General features: G+C 40.1%; 2 protein-coding genes across 2 annotated transcripts; one reads left to right on the top strand and one right to left on the bottom strand.

The window, feature by feature from the left end:
- Positions 1 to 1,707: 1,707 nt before the first annotated feature.
- Positions 1,708 to 7,902, bottom strand: LOC119741268 (tubulin polyglutamylase complex subunit 2-like). Its single transcript, XM_038217020.1, has 6 exons — positions 7,895 to 7,902; positions 6,631 to 6,872; positions 4,471 to 4,608; positions 3,349 to 3,465; positions 2,037 to 2,200; positions 1,708 to 1,716 (listed from the first exon to the last, which is right to left on the bottom strand). The coding sequence occupies exons 1-6, from the start codon at positions 7,900 to 7,902 to the stop codon at positions 1,708 to 1,710; spliced, it is 678 nt and encodes a 225-aa protein (XP_038072948.1).
- On the top strand, positions 7,273 to 11,157 carry LOC119742092 (trans-1,2-dihydrobenzene-1,2-diol dehydrogenase-like). Its single transcript, XM_038218117.1, has 5 exons — positions 7,273 to 7,507; positions 7,869 to 7,982; positions 8,816 to 8,940; positions 9,576 to 9,753; positions 10,308 to 11,157. Exons 2-5 carry the CDS (start codon positions 7,925 to 7,927, stop codon positions 10,415 to 10,417), a joined length of 471 nt encoding a protein of 156 aa, XP_038074045.1. The 5' UTR covers positions 7,273 to 7,507; positions 7,869 to 7,924; the 3' UTR covers positions 10,418 to 11,157.
- Positions 11,158 to 15,352: the final 4,195 nt, after the last annotated feature.

The following is a 15,352-nucleotide window of genomic DNA, read 5'->3' as shown; positions in this document are numbered from 1 at the left end:
CTATATTCATATAAAGGTGTTATGAAATTGCGTAAATTTCAGTCAAAACGAGGTTGCGTCACGACGAAATCTGATTCCCAGTGAACGTCAGCACATACACAAGGCAACCTGTCCTATTTTGCAAGGGTTTGTTTGAAAAGGTTGAAGTTTGTTTAAACAAATTTTCCTTTTTTCAAATTTGCTATGTTTTCCTGTTAAATAACCATTTTTGCAGAATTCTGCCAGAAATCTGCCAGAAAAATCCATTCTGTCAAATTTTCTGTCAAACTCATTTTTAAACAAAAAATCTGTCAAAGTTAGCCGGAAATCGGCTAAAACGGTCACCGTGTTTGCACGTGCAGAAATTTTTAACGCGTATGCAAATGAGGAATAGTCTGGTGCCTGCCTCCGCGTTACATTGAGCGTTTGTTTTTGTATGCGGTGTCTGGGGCAAAAACAGAATCAAGTTGTCGCGCCGTGTGTGAGTTACGAAAACACGATTGTTAAAATGTTACCATCTTATCCCGCCAATATGCAGTATCACATTTCATATTAATATAAAAAGTATGGTGTTCCATATGTGCGTTGCATTTTTCGGTGTCGCATTGTTCAGCTCTTACAGGGATCATTGTGATCGATTTCATGAAAGACTTTCGCAAGACTTCTTGCAACACGGCCAGAGCGTATTGTGCGTTTTATTGCACGTCCTTATCTATCTCCTATGATGTGAATGCTTGAGTCCATGAATTGTACCATACTTTCAATGGGGGCGCTGTTCAAATCCGACGATTATTAGGCCAAAAAAAAAAAATAGTCAGTCTCTGGTCAGCGCGCGCGTCGATTTTAATCATGCGCGTCGATCTTTTTTTTTCCAAAATGTTCCGTGGTAGCTCCAACAGCGCCCTCTATTTCCGCACCTTCTCAATTTTTTTTTACCAAAGAGCACCAAGGAATGGGAAATTGCACCAAGGCAAATGATTGAAAGCACCAAGGCAAATTATGGAGGACACCAATGTATATGAGGACACCAAAAAAGCAAAATAGTACCCCACCTTGTCTGTATAATCCAAGCTTGAAGGAAAAAAAAAAGCAAAAAAAATAAAAAGAGCCGCGTCGCCGCGTCAATTCCGGAACTTTGGTCTGACCAGAGACCGATTATTTTTTTTTTTTTGGCCTTAACACTATTATTACAGATTAGTGTACAAATACCCCCTAACCAAGCTGGCTCTGTCCGTATTTTGTGCACAGGCGGACATTACCAGAACAATTGTTGTGGGTGTCAGAGCAGAGCAGGGGTGGGGGGTCCCATTATTGTTAATGAATTTCCATGAAAAAAAAAATTGACAGAGCTGGGATTTTTTTAACCCCCCCCCCCCCCCCAGGAGTCTGGGCTCCGTGGATTACGGGTGATACTCAGACTACCCTCCCCCCCCCCGGATCCGCGCCAGTTTAGGAATTCGAATTCGCCATTGTTAGCAAAGGAATTCGAAACCGGTTCATGTAATCACTTTGTTCGTCTTTGTTCTTTGTTTCTTTGTTCCTATTTGAAAACGCATAAAACTAACTGTCCCCCACAAGATTCGGCTACAAAGCAGCAGCCACAAAATGACCATATTGATCACTTTTTTTGCATAAAAAGAAAGCTCATGTGACTGAAATGAAGCATGTTTAAGATAAAGCCAATTGAGGAAAAGATTAGAGATATAGGACAATTGCCCAGATCGCAATTTAAATAGGCTAGAAGATGAAAAAATGTGTAAAGGTAACAATTAAGAACGTAAAACAAAATATTTGAACACGATAAAAAGAGGGCAAAGGAGCTCCTAGTTTAATGTTGCCTGAGTTTGTTGTTTATAATGTCGATTTCGTGTGTGGTGTTAAATTTTCTCGCATCACTAGTTTACACTGTTGCTTGTTTAGATTAAAGACAGATAACAGATACTTTGAACATGAAGGGACTATAATTAAACCAATAACAAACGAACATGTAAAAAGTGAAGAAAAACAATAAATCTCGCATCTTGCCTTCGTTTCATTCCTTCTCCCATCCATCTAACCTTTGCCTGTGGGCTGAGGCCGACATCAGTGTAGGCCAGCTGCCACTGGGGGAGCCCTAGGTGCATCAGCATCATGCGGAAGTACTGGCTGAACGTGTGGGCCAAGAAATGCCACCTCAGGGCTCTGTCTAGAAGCCACACCTCAGGATGCTGGGCAGGGCTGCCTGTGGAAAAGTAACCAAACCAAACAAAATTGCATTAAAAAAACGTGACTGAATCAATTGACGGTCTTAACCTTTGCTTGATAAGTGCAATCTGTTCAATTACTTTAGCCCTAGCTCTCCCAGATTCAACACAATCCACAGCCTGTGGGACCTTGCTGCGTACACTGAGCTTCAACACCAGTGCATAAGGCCAAGTTCGCGCAAGGACTACATGTATAGTGGACCAATGGTTAACCATAGTCCGACTAACGCTTGCCCGAACTCTGTCTAGTCGACGGTGGTTGACTAGGCTAGTCGACTATTTGGAAGTAACCTACTGGGGCTGGTTGCATCGCTGGTAACCAATAGCCGCGTGCATTCATAACGCTTGCAGAGAGCCAGGATCCAGAAGTTTTGCAATGACATTTTGACCAGCGTTTGACTAGAGACGTTCGCACGTTGCTATCAGTGTGCAGGCGTAAGGTACATCACAAATCAACCACTAGTCGACTAATGGTCCTTGCCCGAACTTTGCCTTAGCTGTCACATCTGAGACAGTGGGGGCTAGTCCCATTGAACAATGTTACTAGTGTTGTTACTCTGTCGCAGTTGGTGACTCGGGCATTTTGACCATGAGATTTCTGACCTGATGGATCTTGCTAGGCTGGACAGGCTTCTCATTTGGACAAATGTTGCATTTTGCTGCATTCAGGAATGAGGATTCAAATCAAGCTCAAAATGACGTCAATGAGAATTCGGGCGATTCACAATGCAGTGCGTCACCAAGAGTTTGCCATGGAGAGTCAACTTTTCAAGTCTACGGTCGACAAAACACGGCCCATTTGAATGAGTGTCAGTAGACAACTTGAGCAAATTTGTTATAGATTTGGGCATAGCGTTCTGCCGCCTTATCAAAAATCACCATATTGGTACAAAGAAAAGAAAAGGGCAAACATATACTCGAATCATATGCTTATAAAACTACTGACCGGGAAAAACGAAAAATTTCGAATGTCCCGCGCTGCGAATTTGTCGACCATCTCCCACAATGCACTGGGAAAAATGAACTCTCTGTGGCAAACTCTTGGTGGCGTACTGCATTGTGAATTGCCCGAATTGTAATTTGGATAAATATATGGCCGCAGAGAACACTGTCCCCACCCACCCACCTGGCCTGGTATTCCTGTAGACCAGACAGACCTTGGCAATACCTCGGCAGGGATCCAGCTCAAAGATGCGACTCCTTGTGTCAAAATGTGGCTTGGCTGGAACATCAGTGTCCTCATCTGACAATGTCAAGAACAAAAGTTTAAAGTGTCCTTCATTGTAAGTTACCATTTATCAATGAATATTTTCTTTGTTTCCCTGTTTGTAAGATGTAGAGTACAATTTTAATAATGCAGCAAGGATTTTTGTCGTCATTCATATCAACAGATCTGGGGGCACTAGTTCAGGAGAACCTTCTTTCCTCAAGTAACATTTGAAGAAATTGTTTCCAAAATGCAATAAATGCCATTTGGTTACCTTTTAGAAGTCCACCCTCTCCTGGTTGCCTAAATAGCAGTTTTGACGGCTATGATATAGTTTACCACATTTTCAGAATACAGTGAAGCGAAAAAAAATGTGGTTTAGAAACAGTTCTTATATTGTCTATGTTCGATAAGTTTTCATAAACTTCTTCATGTTTTTTAAATGGATATATCTTAATAGGACAGGATATCAGGAACGCTATAGAGCATATAGATGTATACATGTACAGTCGACTCCCGTTATAACGAGCTCGGTCATAACGATAACCCGGATGTAACGAGCACATTCTCCCAGTCCCGATCAATTTGTGTACATTGTAGTACACTGTGGCAAAGTAAAATTTTGCATTTGAATGCTGAGGGCGTTCTCACAGGGGGACGTCTCTATAGTCCGAAGTACCATTGGTCCGAAGTACCATTGGTCCGAAGTCCCATTGGTCTGAAGTCCCATTGCTCTATACGTTCCATTGGTATAAACGTCCCATTGGTCTGACGTCCCATTGGTCCGAAGTCCCATTGGTCTGAAGTCCCATTGGTCCGAAGTCTCCTTGGTCCGACGCCCAATAGGATTAGGGTTAGGGTTAGGGTCAGTCAACCTGAACCAGTGAAACTACACAGTATAAAGTTTACTTTGGACCGATGGGACTTCGGACCAATGGGACTTTGGACCAATGGGACTACTTCGGACTATCGAGACTCAACCTTCACACAGTATGCATGGAGTCCTAAGGCATGGGTTTGGTTGGCAGTATTATAGCATACCACACTGCTCCTCATCGCTTGCGTAGTCCACATCAGCTAGTGACGGCGTGTTGGCATTGCTGGGGGCTTTATTTCCAGCCAGCTTGGTCACATTGCTGATCTTGTTAATCTCCATCCGCCCGACCGACTGCAACTGATCTGAATGAAAAACAAAAATTACACAAACTAAGGTCAAATTCACAACTCAGAAATCTTACAAAGACGGTCTTTTTTTATCATTTCAACACCATTCTACACAATAAACAATCAAATCATCCTGATTTTGGTATTTGTGCTTGCAGCAGCAACCGGGTACGACGACCCAATGTTTTAATTACATCTTTCAATACTTTGAACCTTTAAAGACTTGATGGTATTTACAGAACTATCATCTATTATCTAGGCGTAAGAGCCTTTCATTATAGACACATTTAAGTAATCAATTAATTATACAGAATTATACCTGAGACAACACTCGTTTTTGCAATTGTTATGATTAATTCTAAATATTCGTACCCCATTTGATTATGTTTAGTCTCATCGCTGTGATGACTACCAGGTACGACAGTGTTTTAATTACGGTCATTCAATAATTTGAACCTTAAAGACGTCTTGATGGAGACAATATTTACAGAACTAGGGTCCATCATTTAGGCGTAAGAGCCTTTCATTTAGCATATTTGCGTAATCAATAATAGAATTAACCTTGAGACTTCCCTCCTCTTTACAATTGTTATGGTTATTTCTAAATATTTATACCACATTTGATTTTATATTAAGGCAAGCTTTTCAGAACTATCTTTTTTGGTCTTGTACAATACCAAATACCTTCCGCTGAGGATAAATCACGCATACTATGGTGGAAGTCTATTCAGACTTGTTTGCGTTCTGAACGCATTAGATCACTAGAACAATTCTAGCATCTCATCTAGTAGATCTGATCTTTATGAATCTTACTGCCGACCTGCAAATCTCGTTTTTATACCTCCGTCAGAAACTACTCCGACCATACCTTGATTGCCACTTGTGGATTTCATTTGAACCTTCAAGCTTTACAGAACTTTCCTTTTGGCTTCAGAGCCTTTGACTATACTTAATTGAATAATCGCAAGATACCACTCGTCTATTACATTATGGCTGTTTCTGGATTTGTACCCTATCTAACATTGCTGTGTTGACTGCCAGATACGAAAAACCAAAATCATATTTGGAAAAATGGAAACGTACACCTGAACTATGCAAGACAACTCCTTCAGGCAAGGGTAGCAATGTTCGTCTCTTATAAATACTGTTTGAGACATTGAACAACTATGAAATTACAACCAGACTTAACAACTGTGTTAAAAATTGTATGTTGTCGTTGCTGCTCGCAAGCGTGAAGTGATCTACCTTCAATCCAACCACGCACACATTCCTGTGCCACTCCCTATTCAAATTACCCGCCCTTAACCACTCTACCGTGTCTCATTTACATATCAATGATAAAGCAAATTTATTCTAATTCGTCCCGGTACTCAACCGAATAAATCAATATTTTTAAACATAACCTTTGCAAAATAAACACTACGGTGCTTAAATATAAGGTTTTGTCCTCCACAAGCACATGGCTTGCTTTTGCATAATGGTAAAAAAGTATTGCAGGAAAGGGAAAAGCCATACGTATTGCCCTTTCTATATCCCTCCGACTTTGGTTTTCAGTAATTGTACAAAATCACTCGAGCAATCATTGGGATAAAGAACAACTGTTGCTGAGTTCATGAGCAGAATGGAAGGAAAAATTGACGACTTGAAATGCACAAATACTTGCTTTTGAGCATTAAGCATAAAGCAGCCCTTCCTTTTTCCCTAAAATCTAAGTCAAAGTTAGGACTTAGCCCCCCAAAAATAATAGTTCTGCTTCCGGTTACCCTACCTACCCTATTTTGACAGCCCCTACTCTAATTTTGTTTTGGGAAAAATGAGGAAGATGCGAAGAAAACCTGAAAATCATCAATTTCTACCTTTTACCCTTGACTACATGCAGACACCTCCATATGATTGTACACACACAAAAAATGCCAACAAAAAAAATCCCTACCTACACGTACCTACCCTATTTTGAAATGCCACGTAATCAGAAGCAGAACGATTTTTTTTTTTGGCCTGATGTCAGTGCTGTTTGAAGTTGTATACTGTAATTACCATCAAATCTGACACTCCATGTCAGCAGTAGCCCATCTGAGGTCAGGTAAAACCTCTTGAGGTCATCTGGCAGCATGCAGGAGTTGCGCTGTTCCCAGGACACCACTTGGTGGCGCTCCGCTGGCTGCAGATCAGCAAGCGTAATGTCACAAATCCCTGCCCTCTTTTCTGGAAAGAAAATAGTCAGTTGAAAAAAAGATTTGGCGAAATGCAGTAACCTAAAGCCACTTTCTTCACTATTCCTTCAATGACCAGTTAGTGCTTTAATTCAATTAATTGACTAAACTGTGTTAGATCCCTCGTTTTAGTAACATGTGGTTACTGAGTTAGGATCTGATGGAGAAACTCGCTTCAAATTTTGTTTCAACAATTTTCATAATTCCATAAATTTAATGCTCCTATACATGAAAATCTCTTAGCAGTATCGACAAGTTAAACACAAATTTATGTTTAAAAAAAAACATTTTACGCAGCTGTCCATATTTGTACATTTTCTTACTTACAATCGCTATATTCAGCAGGAAACCTGTGCTTGAATACTACATTCAATCAGCACACACAAGAATTGCAGAATTAAAACAATTCCCAGCCTACCAACCCTATTGATGAAAGGCATGTAATCGGAAGCAGAAGTACATTTTCCTTTGCCTAATCAGGCTAATCACGCCAAAACTGCCTTCAATACAAGTAGTTTGTATTGAAGGCACTGATTCTGATTATCCAAGTTTGTTAATTCTCTAGGGTTGGTGGAGCCGTTTCTTCCCAGCAACTGTCAAACTGCGTGAGATCCTAGCTGCTGGTCTTATTGGCAATGTAAAGGTTTTCAATGCATCGTTTGGCTTGCCAATAAGTTCTCAGGAAAGAATAGCAAATAAAGGAACGGCAGAGTTAAGTTGTTGAAGTTTGAATTTCTTCATATTTTTAGGCCAGTCTTGTCTCAAGACCATCTGTAGACCTAATTTGCAGTGTTCCGGTCTTGACTTGGTTTCAATCTTGGTTGCAATTTACCAATGACCAGACCAAGAATGTTTTCAGTCTTCCATTGCTGGCACTAATTAATGTCCTCATATAAGTGCATGAAATGCGAGCAGTCAATGGTTTGTGTACATTTACGCATTGGTCTTATAATTGTTGTGTGGCTAAAAGTGTTCTGGAGGGTGAGGTAGAGCAGGGGTTAGAACTTTTTTTGAGAGTACTTAATTATGATACTTGAATATTTTGGTAATGTCTGATGGCAGATGTTGGAGGCGGAGGTCTGTTGGACTTGGGCATCTATCCTGTGCAGGAAGCCCTCATGGTATTTGGAGAGGCTCCGTTATCTTGCAAGACTACCGGCACCTTAACAGATTCAGGTGAGATTTCTTTCTTGTTGGGAGTATGAGGTCGGAAGTTAAGATAACTAGTGACCAGTTGGAGATCCAAACCAAGTGTTGTATTAGCGTCCGTCACAAGTCCTTGCACAAGTCTGATTATAACAGGGGATAAACAATAACAAAGTAAACGCCTTTGTCACAATTAATTTGAATATCTTTTGACGTGAGTTTGGAGAACTTGTCATGGACTTGTGCGATTCTTGAGGACTTGTGATGACACTCAATTCACAATCCAACCATAAGTAAGGACACATGTACAAGAGGATGCACACTAATACGGAATGTCTTTTTTATTCCATAGTTCATTTGAGTAGCTTGTGACTGGACTTACTCTTTATAATGTGTATTTTTATAAAACGCACCTATCCACCAATATCATGAATATTGATGCTCAAGGCGCTACATCATTATTACGTCATTATCGACCAGCTCATTGGGCCAATGTATGAAACATTCCAAATACCATCTCAGTTCCCAAGGGAGTATACATGTCGATGCTGCCAAATTCGGCGCAAAGCAGTTAAAATCAATCGCAATAACCATCTCTGCCCTCACAGGTACCCAATCTTCTCCTGGGTGGGGAGATGCAACGAGTGACAAAGTGGCTCGCCCAAAGGCACACGCACCATTATCCCAGGCTTTACTCGAACCTGCAAAATTACCCGCAGACCGAGAATTCAATGCTCCAGAGTCCAGATAGACCACGAGGCCACGGCCCTCCGATTGACTCTTTATTGACTTGTGATCAACTTAATCACAGCAGCTCTACCTTCTTGCATGAAAATCTCCTGTGACTGTGTCCTGTTATTCAGGTGTGGATGAGACAACTGCTACTACATTGTTGTTTCCCAACAAGGCTGTCGCAACACTGAGCACAAGCACTGTGGTGAAACTCCCCAATGAAGTGGAGATAAGAGGAACCAAAGGTCATATCAAGGTCAGTCAGTGAATGTGAAGTTTGTTGGAAATGCCTGGGAACCCGAAGGAACATTCTTAAACCCATAACAGAGATAACAAATCTCATTTAAAGATATATTGGTTACTTGTCAGGCTCAGGCTACCTTAATTCCTTGATCCCTTGGAGGTTCAGGGTTTACTGAAGATGTCCAAGTGTAAATAACCAAATAATTATGTGACTCGCAGTGGCTTGGATGCGAGCCAAGGTTTATTGTATGAGATAATTGTGTAGTGTATGGTTATTCTTATAGTGGTTAGGGTTTGAAGGTTCAAATCCTTGGGCAACTGCTTGTGTCCTTGGGCTAGCCACTTCACCCCCATTTGCTTCTCTCCACCCAGGAGTGGGTACCGGCATTAGCTGGGGAGTAAGCTGTGATGGACTGGCATCCTATCCCGGGGAAATAAAAATATTCTCAATCATTTGATACCAGGGAAACTAGAGGTAAACATCAACGTGATGAGCCTCATCAACTCAAGACATACTTCTAGTCATTCTTGTCTTTTGAAAACTGTAGATCATTAGAACAACCTCCTCCAAGATGGATTGTTCCAAGTGGTGTCTCGCTGCGTAATTGCAATTCCGTTTTGCAGTCCTTTTAATTGATTTTGTTGCAGGTGCCTTGCCCGTTTTGGTGCCCTACAAAACTTGAGGTGACAACCTCCATTGGAGAGGCTGATCTGAAGACCGAGCTGTACGAGTTTCCCCTGCCAAAGGCTGACAATAGCTTCCTCCACGTCAATAGTGCTGGCTTCCGATATGAGGCAGAGTGTGTGCGACAGTGTCTTATGAAAGGTGAGCTGTTATTGAACACTGATCATAATCTGCGGGATAAAGTAAAAGATTCCCAACATTAGACTGTTTGTTTCTTCCTTGTTCTGCTTGAAGTTAAATTATCACATAGAATTTCATTATAGAACCACAAGTTGATATACAAATAAAAATAATCGTAGTGCTGATGAAGCGTTTTCCATCGTGAAAGCGCTTTACAATTATTACCCCGGGTAGCCATTTCTACTCCTGGGAGGAGACAGGCAATTGTAGTTAAGTGTCTTACCCAAGGGCACAAACACCATGTTCCTGGCAGGATTCGAACCCACGCACCATCGTGGTTGAGTCAAACACCGCAACCACTGGACCATGGCATTCTACTCAATGTCATAAAAATTAAAAAGCTTTGCCAGATTTTGAGCTGATTTGAGATGCCCAAAATAAAACATAAAGTACAAGTACCTATTTTTTGGGCTCTTAAAAGTAAAACATAAAACTTGAAAATTTAATTCGAAAACAAACGCAATTGTTGAATTATACATGGAGAGCAACTGTAATGACTAGTGTTTGACCCACAGGTCTGAAAGAGTGTCCAACTGCACGCCTAAAAGAGAGTTTGCAGGCGGCCGAGATCCTGGGCAGTGCCCGGCGTGATGTGGGCTATAAAATACCTGCAGATGACCTTTGACCTCTAACTCTAAAGGTCATACCCCCCTTCATAACCCTATACCTAGGAAGCAACAGCAATCAAGTAAGCTATAGTTTAGAACCAATTCGCCAGACACATCACCTCTGCACTTGTGCGCAATAACAGTGATGCACGAGCTCACCAGCAAGTGCAAAAAGTTGTGATTTAACAGAGGTTCAACCTGATATGATTTATGTTGCTGAATCATGATTGTTTCAATTGATAAATATCTTGAAAAATTACCCCTTTTTGTTGCTTGATGTATGACTAAATTTAAGATGGAATGTTCTGTTTTTGTTTGAAAATTTAAAAATGGCTCAACGTCATCTTTTTTTTATAGAAGATATTGTATAACATTTGACAGTTTGAAGGGGTATTTTTGGAAATTTTATGACAAAAAAATATATATATATATAATAATAGTAATGATAATGATGATGATGATGATATATTAATTTATATAGCTCAAATTCTATAACAAAAATATATTCAAATGTGCTTTCCATAAAAATTCTTCAAAATCCCCCAAAATAATAAATTAATTAAGCAAAAACATTCTGATCTTGTAAAAAATAAAAATGGGGGTGCTGTTCCAAATTGACGATTATGTACACTAGTGGACAATGTCTGGTGCTTTTCAGGGCGATAAATGCGTGAAATTAAAAGCTTTAAATTTATAACTGAATAAAATTAAATGTCAGCATTAACACTGCATAGACAAACCTATACAGTTCAAAGTAGAAGTTGTATATATTCTTGTTTTCTAGTAAAACTATAACACGGCTATAATATCACCAACAGAAGCATTTGCTGTTTTTTCTTCAATATACACAAGGGAATTTTCTTCAACTTAAAAAAAAATTATATCTAAATTAATTACTTAGAAAGTGTATGATTAATCAGTGACGACAAATGGCTGTCATTGTTTTGAATACGTAAAAGATCGCAGAAGACACAAACAATAATGTGTATAGATTCGCAAACGGGAGAACTAAGGGGCTTCTTCTTTGGTTCCCTTAACAGACTTGGGAAAGCGCCTGTGCACGGCCAACCTCATCCACAGGGTGTGAGCATGAACGGGCCCACTACCTGCTCGATCTCACCCTGGTACTACTGGATCATTTGCAGCAGGGTGACCGTAAGGTCATGCCCAAATTCTGCTAAATGCACTTCCAAAATCTGTCAGATTTATCAAAAATCTGCCGAATTCCCATGAATTACTCGAAATACACTATAAACACTTGAAATCACATGCAGATGTTGTAATATTGCCTTAATTAAGGTTCAAATTACATTACAAACAGTCTATATTCATATAAAGGTGTTATGAAATTGCGTAAATTTCAGTCAAAACGAGGTTGCGTCACGACGAAATCTGATTCCCAGTGAACGTCAGCACATACACAAGGCAACCTGTCCTATTTTGCAAGGGTTTGTTTGAAAAGGTTGAAGTTTGTTTAAACAAATTTTCCTTTTTTCAAATTTGCTATGTTTTCCTGTTAAATAACCATTTTTGCAGAATTCTGCCAGAAATCTGCCAGAAAAATCCATTCTGTCAAATTTTCTGTCAAACTCATTTTTAAACAAAAAATCTGTCAAAGTTAGCCGGAAATCGGCTAAAACGGTCACCGTGTTTGCACGTGCAGAAATTTTTAACGCGTATGCAAATGAGGAATAGTCTGGTGCCTGCCTCCGCGTTACATTGAGCGTTTGTTTTTGTATGCGGTGTCTGGGGCAAAAACAGAATCAAGTTGTCGCGCCGTGTGTGAGTTACGAAAACACGATTGTTAAAATGTTACCATCTTATCCCGCCAATATGCAGTATCACATTTCATATTAATATAAAAAGTATGGTGTTCCATATGTGCGTTGCATTTTTCGGTGTCGCATTGTTCAGCTCTTACAGGGATCATTGTGATCGATTTCATGAAAGACTTTCGCAAGACTTCTTGCAACACGGCCAGAGCGTATTGTGCGTTTTATTGCACGTCCTTATCTATCTCCTATGATGTGAATGCTTGAGTCCATGAATTGTACCATACTTTCAATGGGGGCGCTGTTCAAATCCGACGATTATTAGGCCAAAAAAAAAAAATAGTCAGTCTCTGGTCAGCGCGCGCGTCGATTTTAATCATGCGCGTCGATCTTTTTTTTTCCAAAATGTTCCGTGGTAGCTCCAACAGCGCCCTCTATTTCCGCACCTTCTCAATTTTTTTTTACCAAAGAGCACCAAGGAATGGGAAATTGCACCAAGGCAAATGATTGAAAGCACCAAGGCAAATTATGGAGGACACCAATGTATATGAGGACACCAAAAAAGCAAAATAGTACCCCACCTTGTCTGTATAATCCAAGCTTGAAGGAAAAAAAAAAGCAAAAAAAATAAAAAGAGCCGCGTCGCCGCGTCAATTCCGGAACTTTGGTCTGACCAGAGACCGATTTTTTTTTTTTTTGGCCTTAACACTATTATTACAGATTAGTGTACAAATACCCCCTAACCAAGCTGGCTCTGTCCGTATTTTGTGCACAGGCGGACATTACCAGAACAATTGTTGTGGGTGTCAGAGCAGAGCAGGGGTGGGGGGTCCCATTATTGTTAATGAATTTCCATGAAAAAAAAAATTGACAGAGCTGGGATTTTTTTAACCCCCCCCCCCCCAGGAGTCTGGGCTCCGTGGATTACGGGTGATACTCAGACTACCCTCCCCCCCCCCGGATCCGCGCCAGTTTAGGAATTCGAATTCGCCATTGTTAGCAAAGGAATTCGAAACCGGTTCATGTAATCACTTTGTTCGTCTTTGTTCTTTGTTTCTTTGTTCCTATTTGAAAACGCATAAAACTAACTGTCCCCCACAAGATTCGGCTACAAAGCAGCAGCCACAAAATGACCATATTGATCACTTTTTTTGCATAAAAAGAAAGCTCATGTGACTGAAATGAAGCATGTTTAAGATAAAGCCAATTGAGGAAAAGATTAGAGATATAGGACAATTGCCCAGATCGCAATTTAAATAGGCTAGAAGATGAAAAAATGTGTAAAGGTAACAATTAAGAACGTAAAACAAAATATTTGAACACGATAAAAAGAGGGCAAAGGAGCTCCTAGTTTAATGTTGCCTGAGTTTGTTGTTTATAATGTCGATTTCGTGTGTGGTGTTAAATTTTCTCGCATCACTAGTTTACACTGTTGCTTGTTTAGATTAAAGACAGATAACAGATACTTTGAACATGAAGGGACTATAATTAAACCAATAACAAACGAACATGTAAAAAGTGAAGAAAAACAATAAATCTCGCATCTTGCCTTCGTTTCCCATTATTTTGAATGCAGAATGTGCTAAAAAATAGAATGCGCAGAGATGAAAACGAAAATAAAATTCTAACGCAAATATCCCTAAACCAAACAGACTGCCAAATTGAATGACCAGTTAAACCGAATGACATAACTTCAATTTAGGATGTGTTAAACTTGAACTTGTCAGGTCTAACAATGAATTGGAAGGTCTGAAAACTAATACGAACTACGGGAATGCCATTAAGGAGCTTCGAATCGGCAACTATCATGATGAATTTGAATGCTATTTTTCCAAAATTGGCCGGGAAATCTACATGTATACTAGGCCAACAAATATCACAATGTAAAGAGGGACACCAAAATTCACTGGCCTGCACATTGACGGAATCACCCATATGGCTAATCTTAAATAGAATCAGTATCGATAGACTTGAATGAAGTTAGACAGAGCCTCTGAGGTATCTGGAGTTGATGGAACATATGCGTATCTAAAAATAAATGTTTTCAGGGCTTTTTTTGTCTTTGCACGGGCATAATAAAATTCTGCTCGAGCTTACAAAAAAATATGGTTCGTGGCTACACGGTACGAAATACTATTACATGTATTATTAATTATATTTGATTAGCCTGCTTGAAATGCACAAAATTATACTTGCTTTGAGCATTACGCATAAAGCAGCCCTTCCTTTTTTTTCTCGGATTCAGCTAAATATCAAGTCATAGTTATGTCAGTGCTGTTTGAAGTTGTATGCTGTAATTACCACCAAATCTGACACTCCATGTCAGCAGTACATTTGTACACGATATGGGACAGAGGCACCCCCCCCCCCTTTGTGTTGGTCATTGTGTTACCAGAATCTCAGAAATTCTTTGAGATGATATCTAGAGGGATGTGTTATAGGTAACAGTCTAGGGCTTGCATAGGGTATATAGGAGATTGGGGGAGGGGGTACCTCTCCGTCCCATATCGTGCTGGGTATACATCAGTAGCCCATCTGAGGTCGGGTAAAACCTCTTGAGGTCATCTGGCAGCATGTATAAGGACACCACTTGGTGGCGCTCCGCTGGCTGCAGATCTTCAAGCGTAATGTCACAAAATGCCTGGCCTCTTTTCTGGGAAAAATTTAATTGTCAATTGAAAAAGAGATTGGGTACTAAAATGCAGTAACCTAAAGCCACTCTCTTCGCCATTTCCTCAATGCTCAGATAGCGATTTTGGGGTCATTCAATAATTTAACTGTCTAACTGTGTTAGATGCCTTCTGACACTATGACTGGGTTACATCCGATGGAGAAAACGTTTCAAAGTTTGTTTCAAAAGTCTTCATATTTTCTTATAGATTTGGTGCCCCTGCATCTCTTGGCAGCGTTTTTCCCGTGCATTGTTATTGTCATCTTATTATTTTTTTCCCATAAGTTTTAACATAATGAAGGAATGATAATTTTGAAGTACATACACGTAGGCCTACTGTTTTTCTTTGCCTTGAGATGAAATAAAGTAAGTAGGCCTGAGTATACATTTATATGTAATATTGTTTCTTTGGGGAAAAAATTGTCAATATATTGTGTAGCCTGGCTCTGGGCAGATTGAGTCAACATGGAGCCACCAAGTTTTATGGATAGATCGGAAGAGTGCCATGT

The sequence above is a fragment of the Patiria miniata genome, unplaced genomic scaffold, assembly GCF_015706575.1.
Source record: "Patiria miniata isolate m_02_andy unplaced genomic scaffold, ASM1570657v1 HiC_scaffold_5, whole genome shotgun sequence".
Taxonomy (NCBI): Eukaryota; Metazoa; Echinodermata; class Asteroidea; order Valvatida; family Asterinidae; genus Patiria; species Patiria miniata.
The sequence above is the reverse complement of the archived record's forward strand: the minus strand, read 5'-3'. Positions and strand labels throughout refer to the sequence as shown.

Bases quoted from the DNA above. Each gene is read 5' to 3' on its own strand.
- LOC119741268 (XM_038217020.1), bottom strand. The intron at 4,609-6,630 runs GTAATTACAGTA...TTTTTCATTCAG, and splicing joins ATGGAGTGTCAGATTTGATG to ATCAGTTGCAGTCGGTCGGG. The intron at 3,466-4,470 runs GTATGCTATAAT...TGACATTGTCAG, and splicing joins AAGCGATGAGGAGCAGTGTG to ATGAGGACACTGATGTTCCA.
- LOC119742092 (XM_038218117.1), top strand. From the start codon at position 7,925: ATGGTATTTGGAGAGGCTCCGTTATCTTGCAAGACTACCGGCACCTTA. The intron at 8,941-9,575 runs GTCAGTCAGTGA...ATTTTGTTGCAG, and splicing joins GAACCAAAGGTCATATCAAG to GTGCCTTGCCCGTTTTGGTG. The intron at 9,754-10,307 runs GTGAGCTGTTAT...TTTGACCCACAG, and splicing joins GCGACAGTGTCTTATGAAAG to GTCTGAAAGAGTGTCCAACT.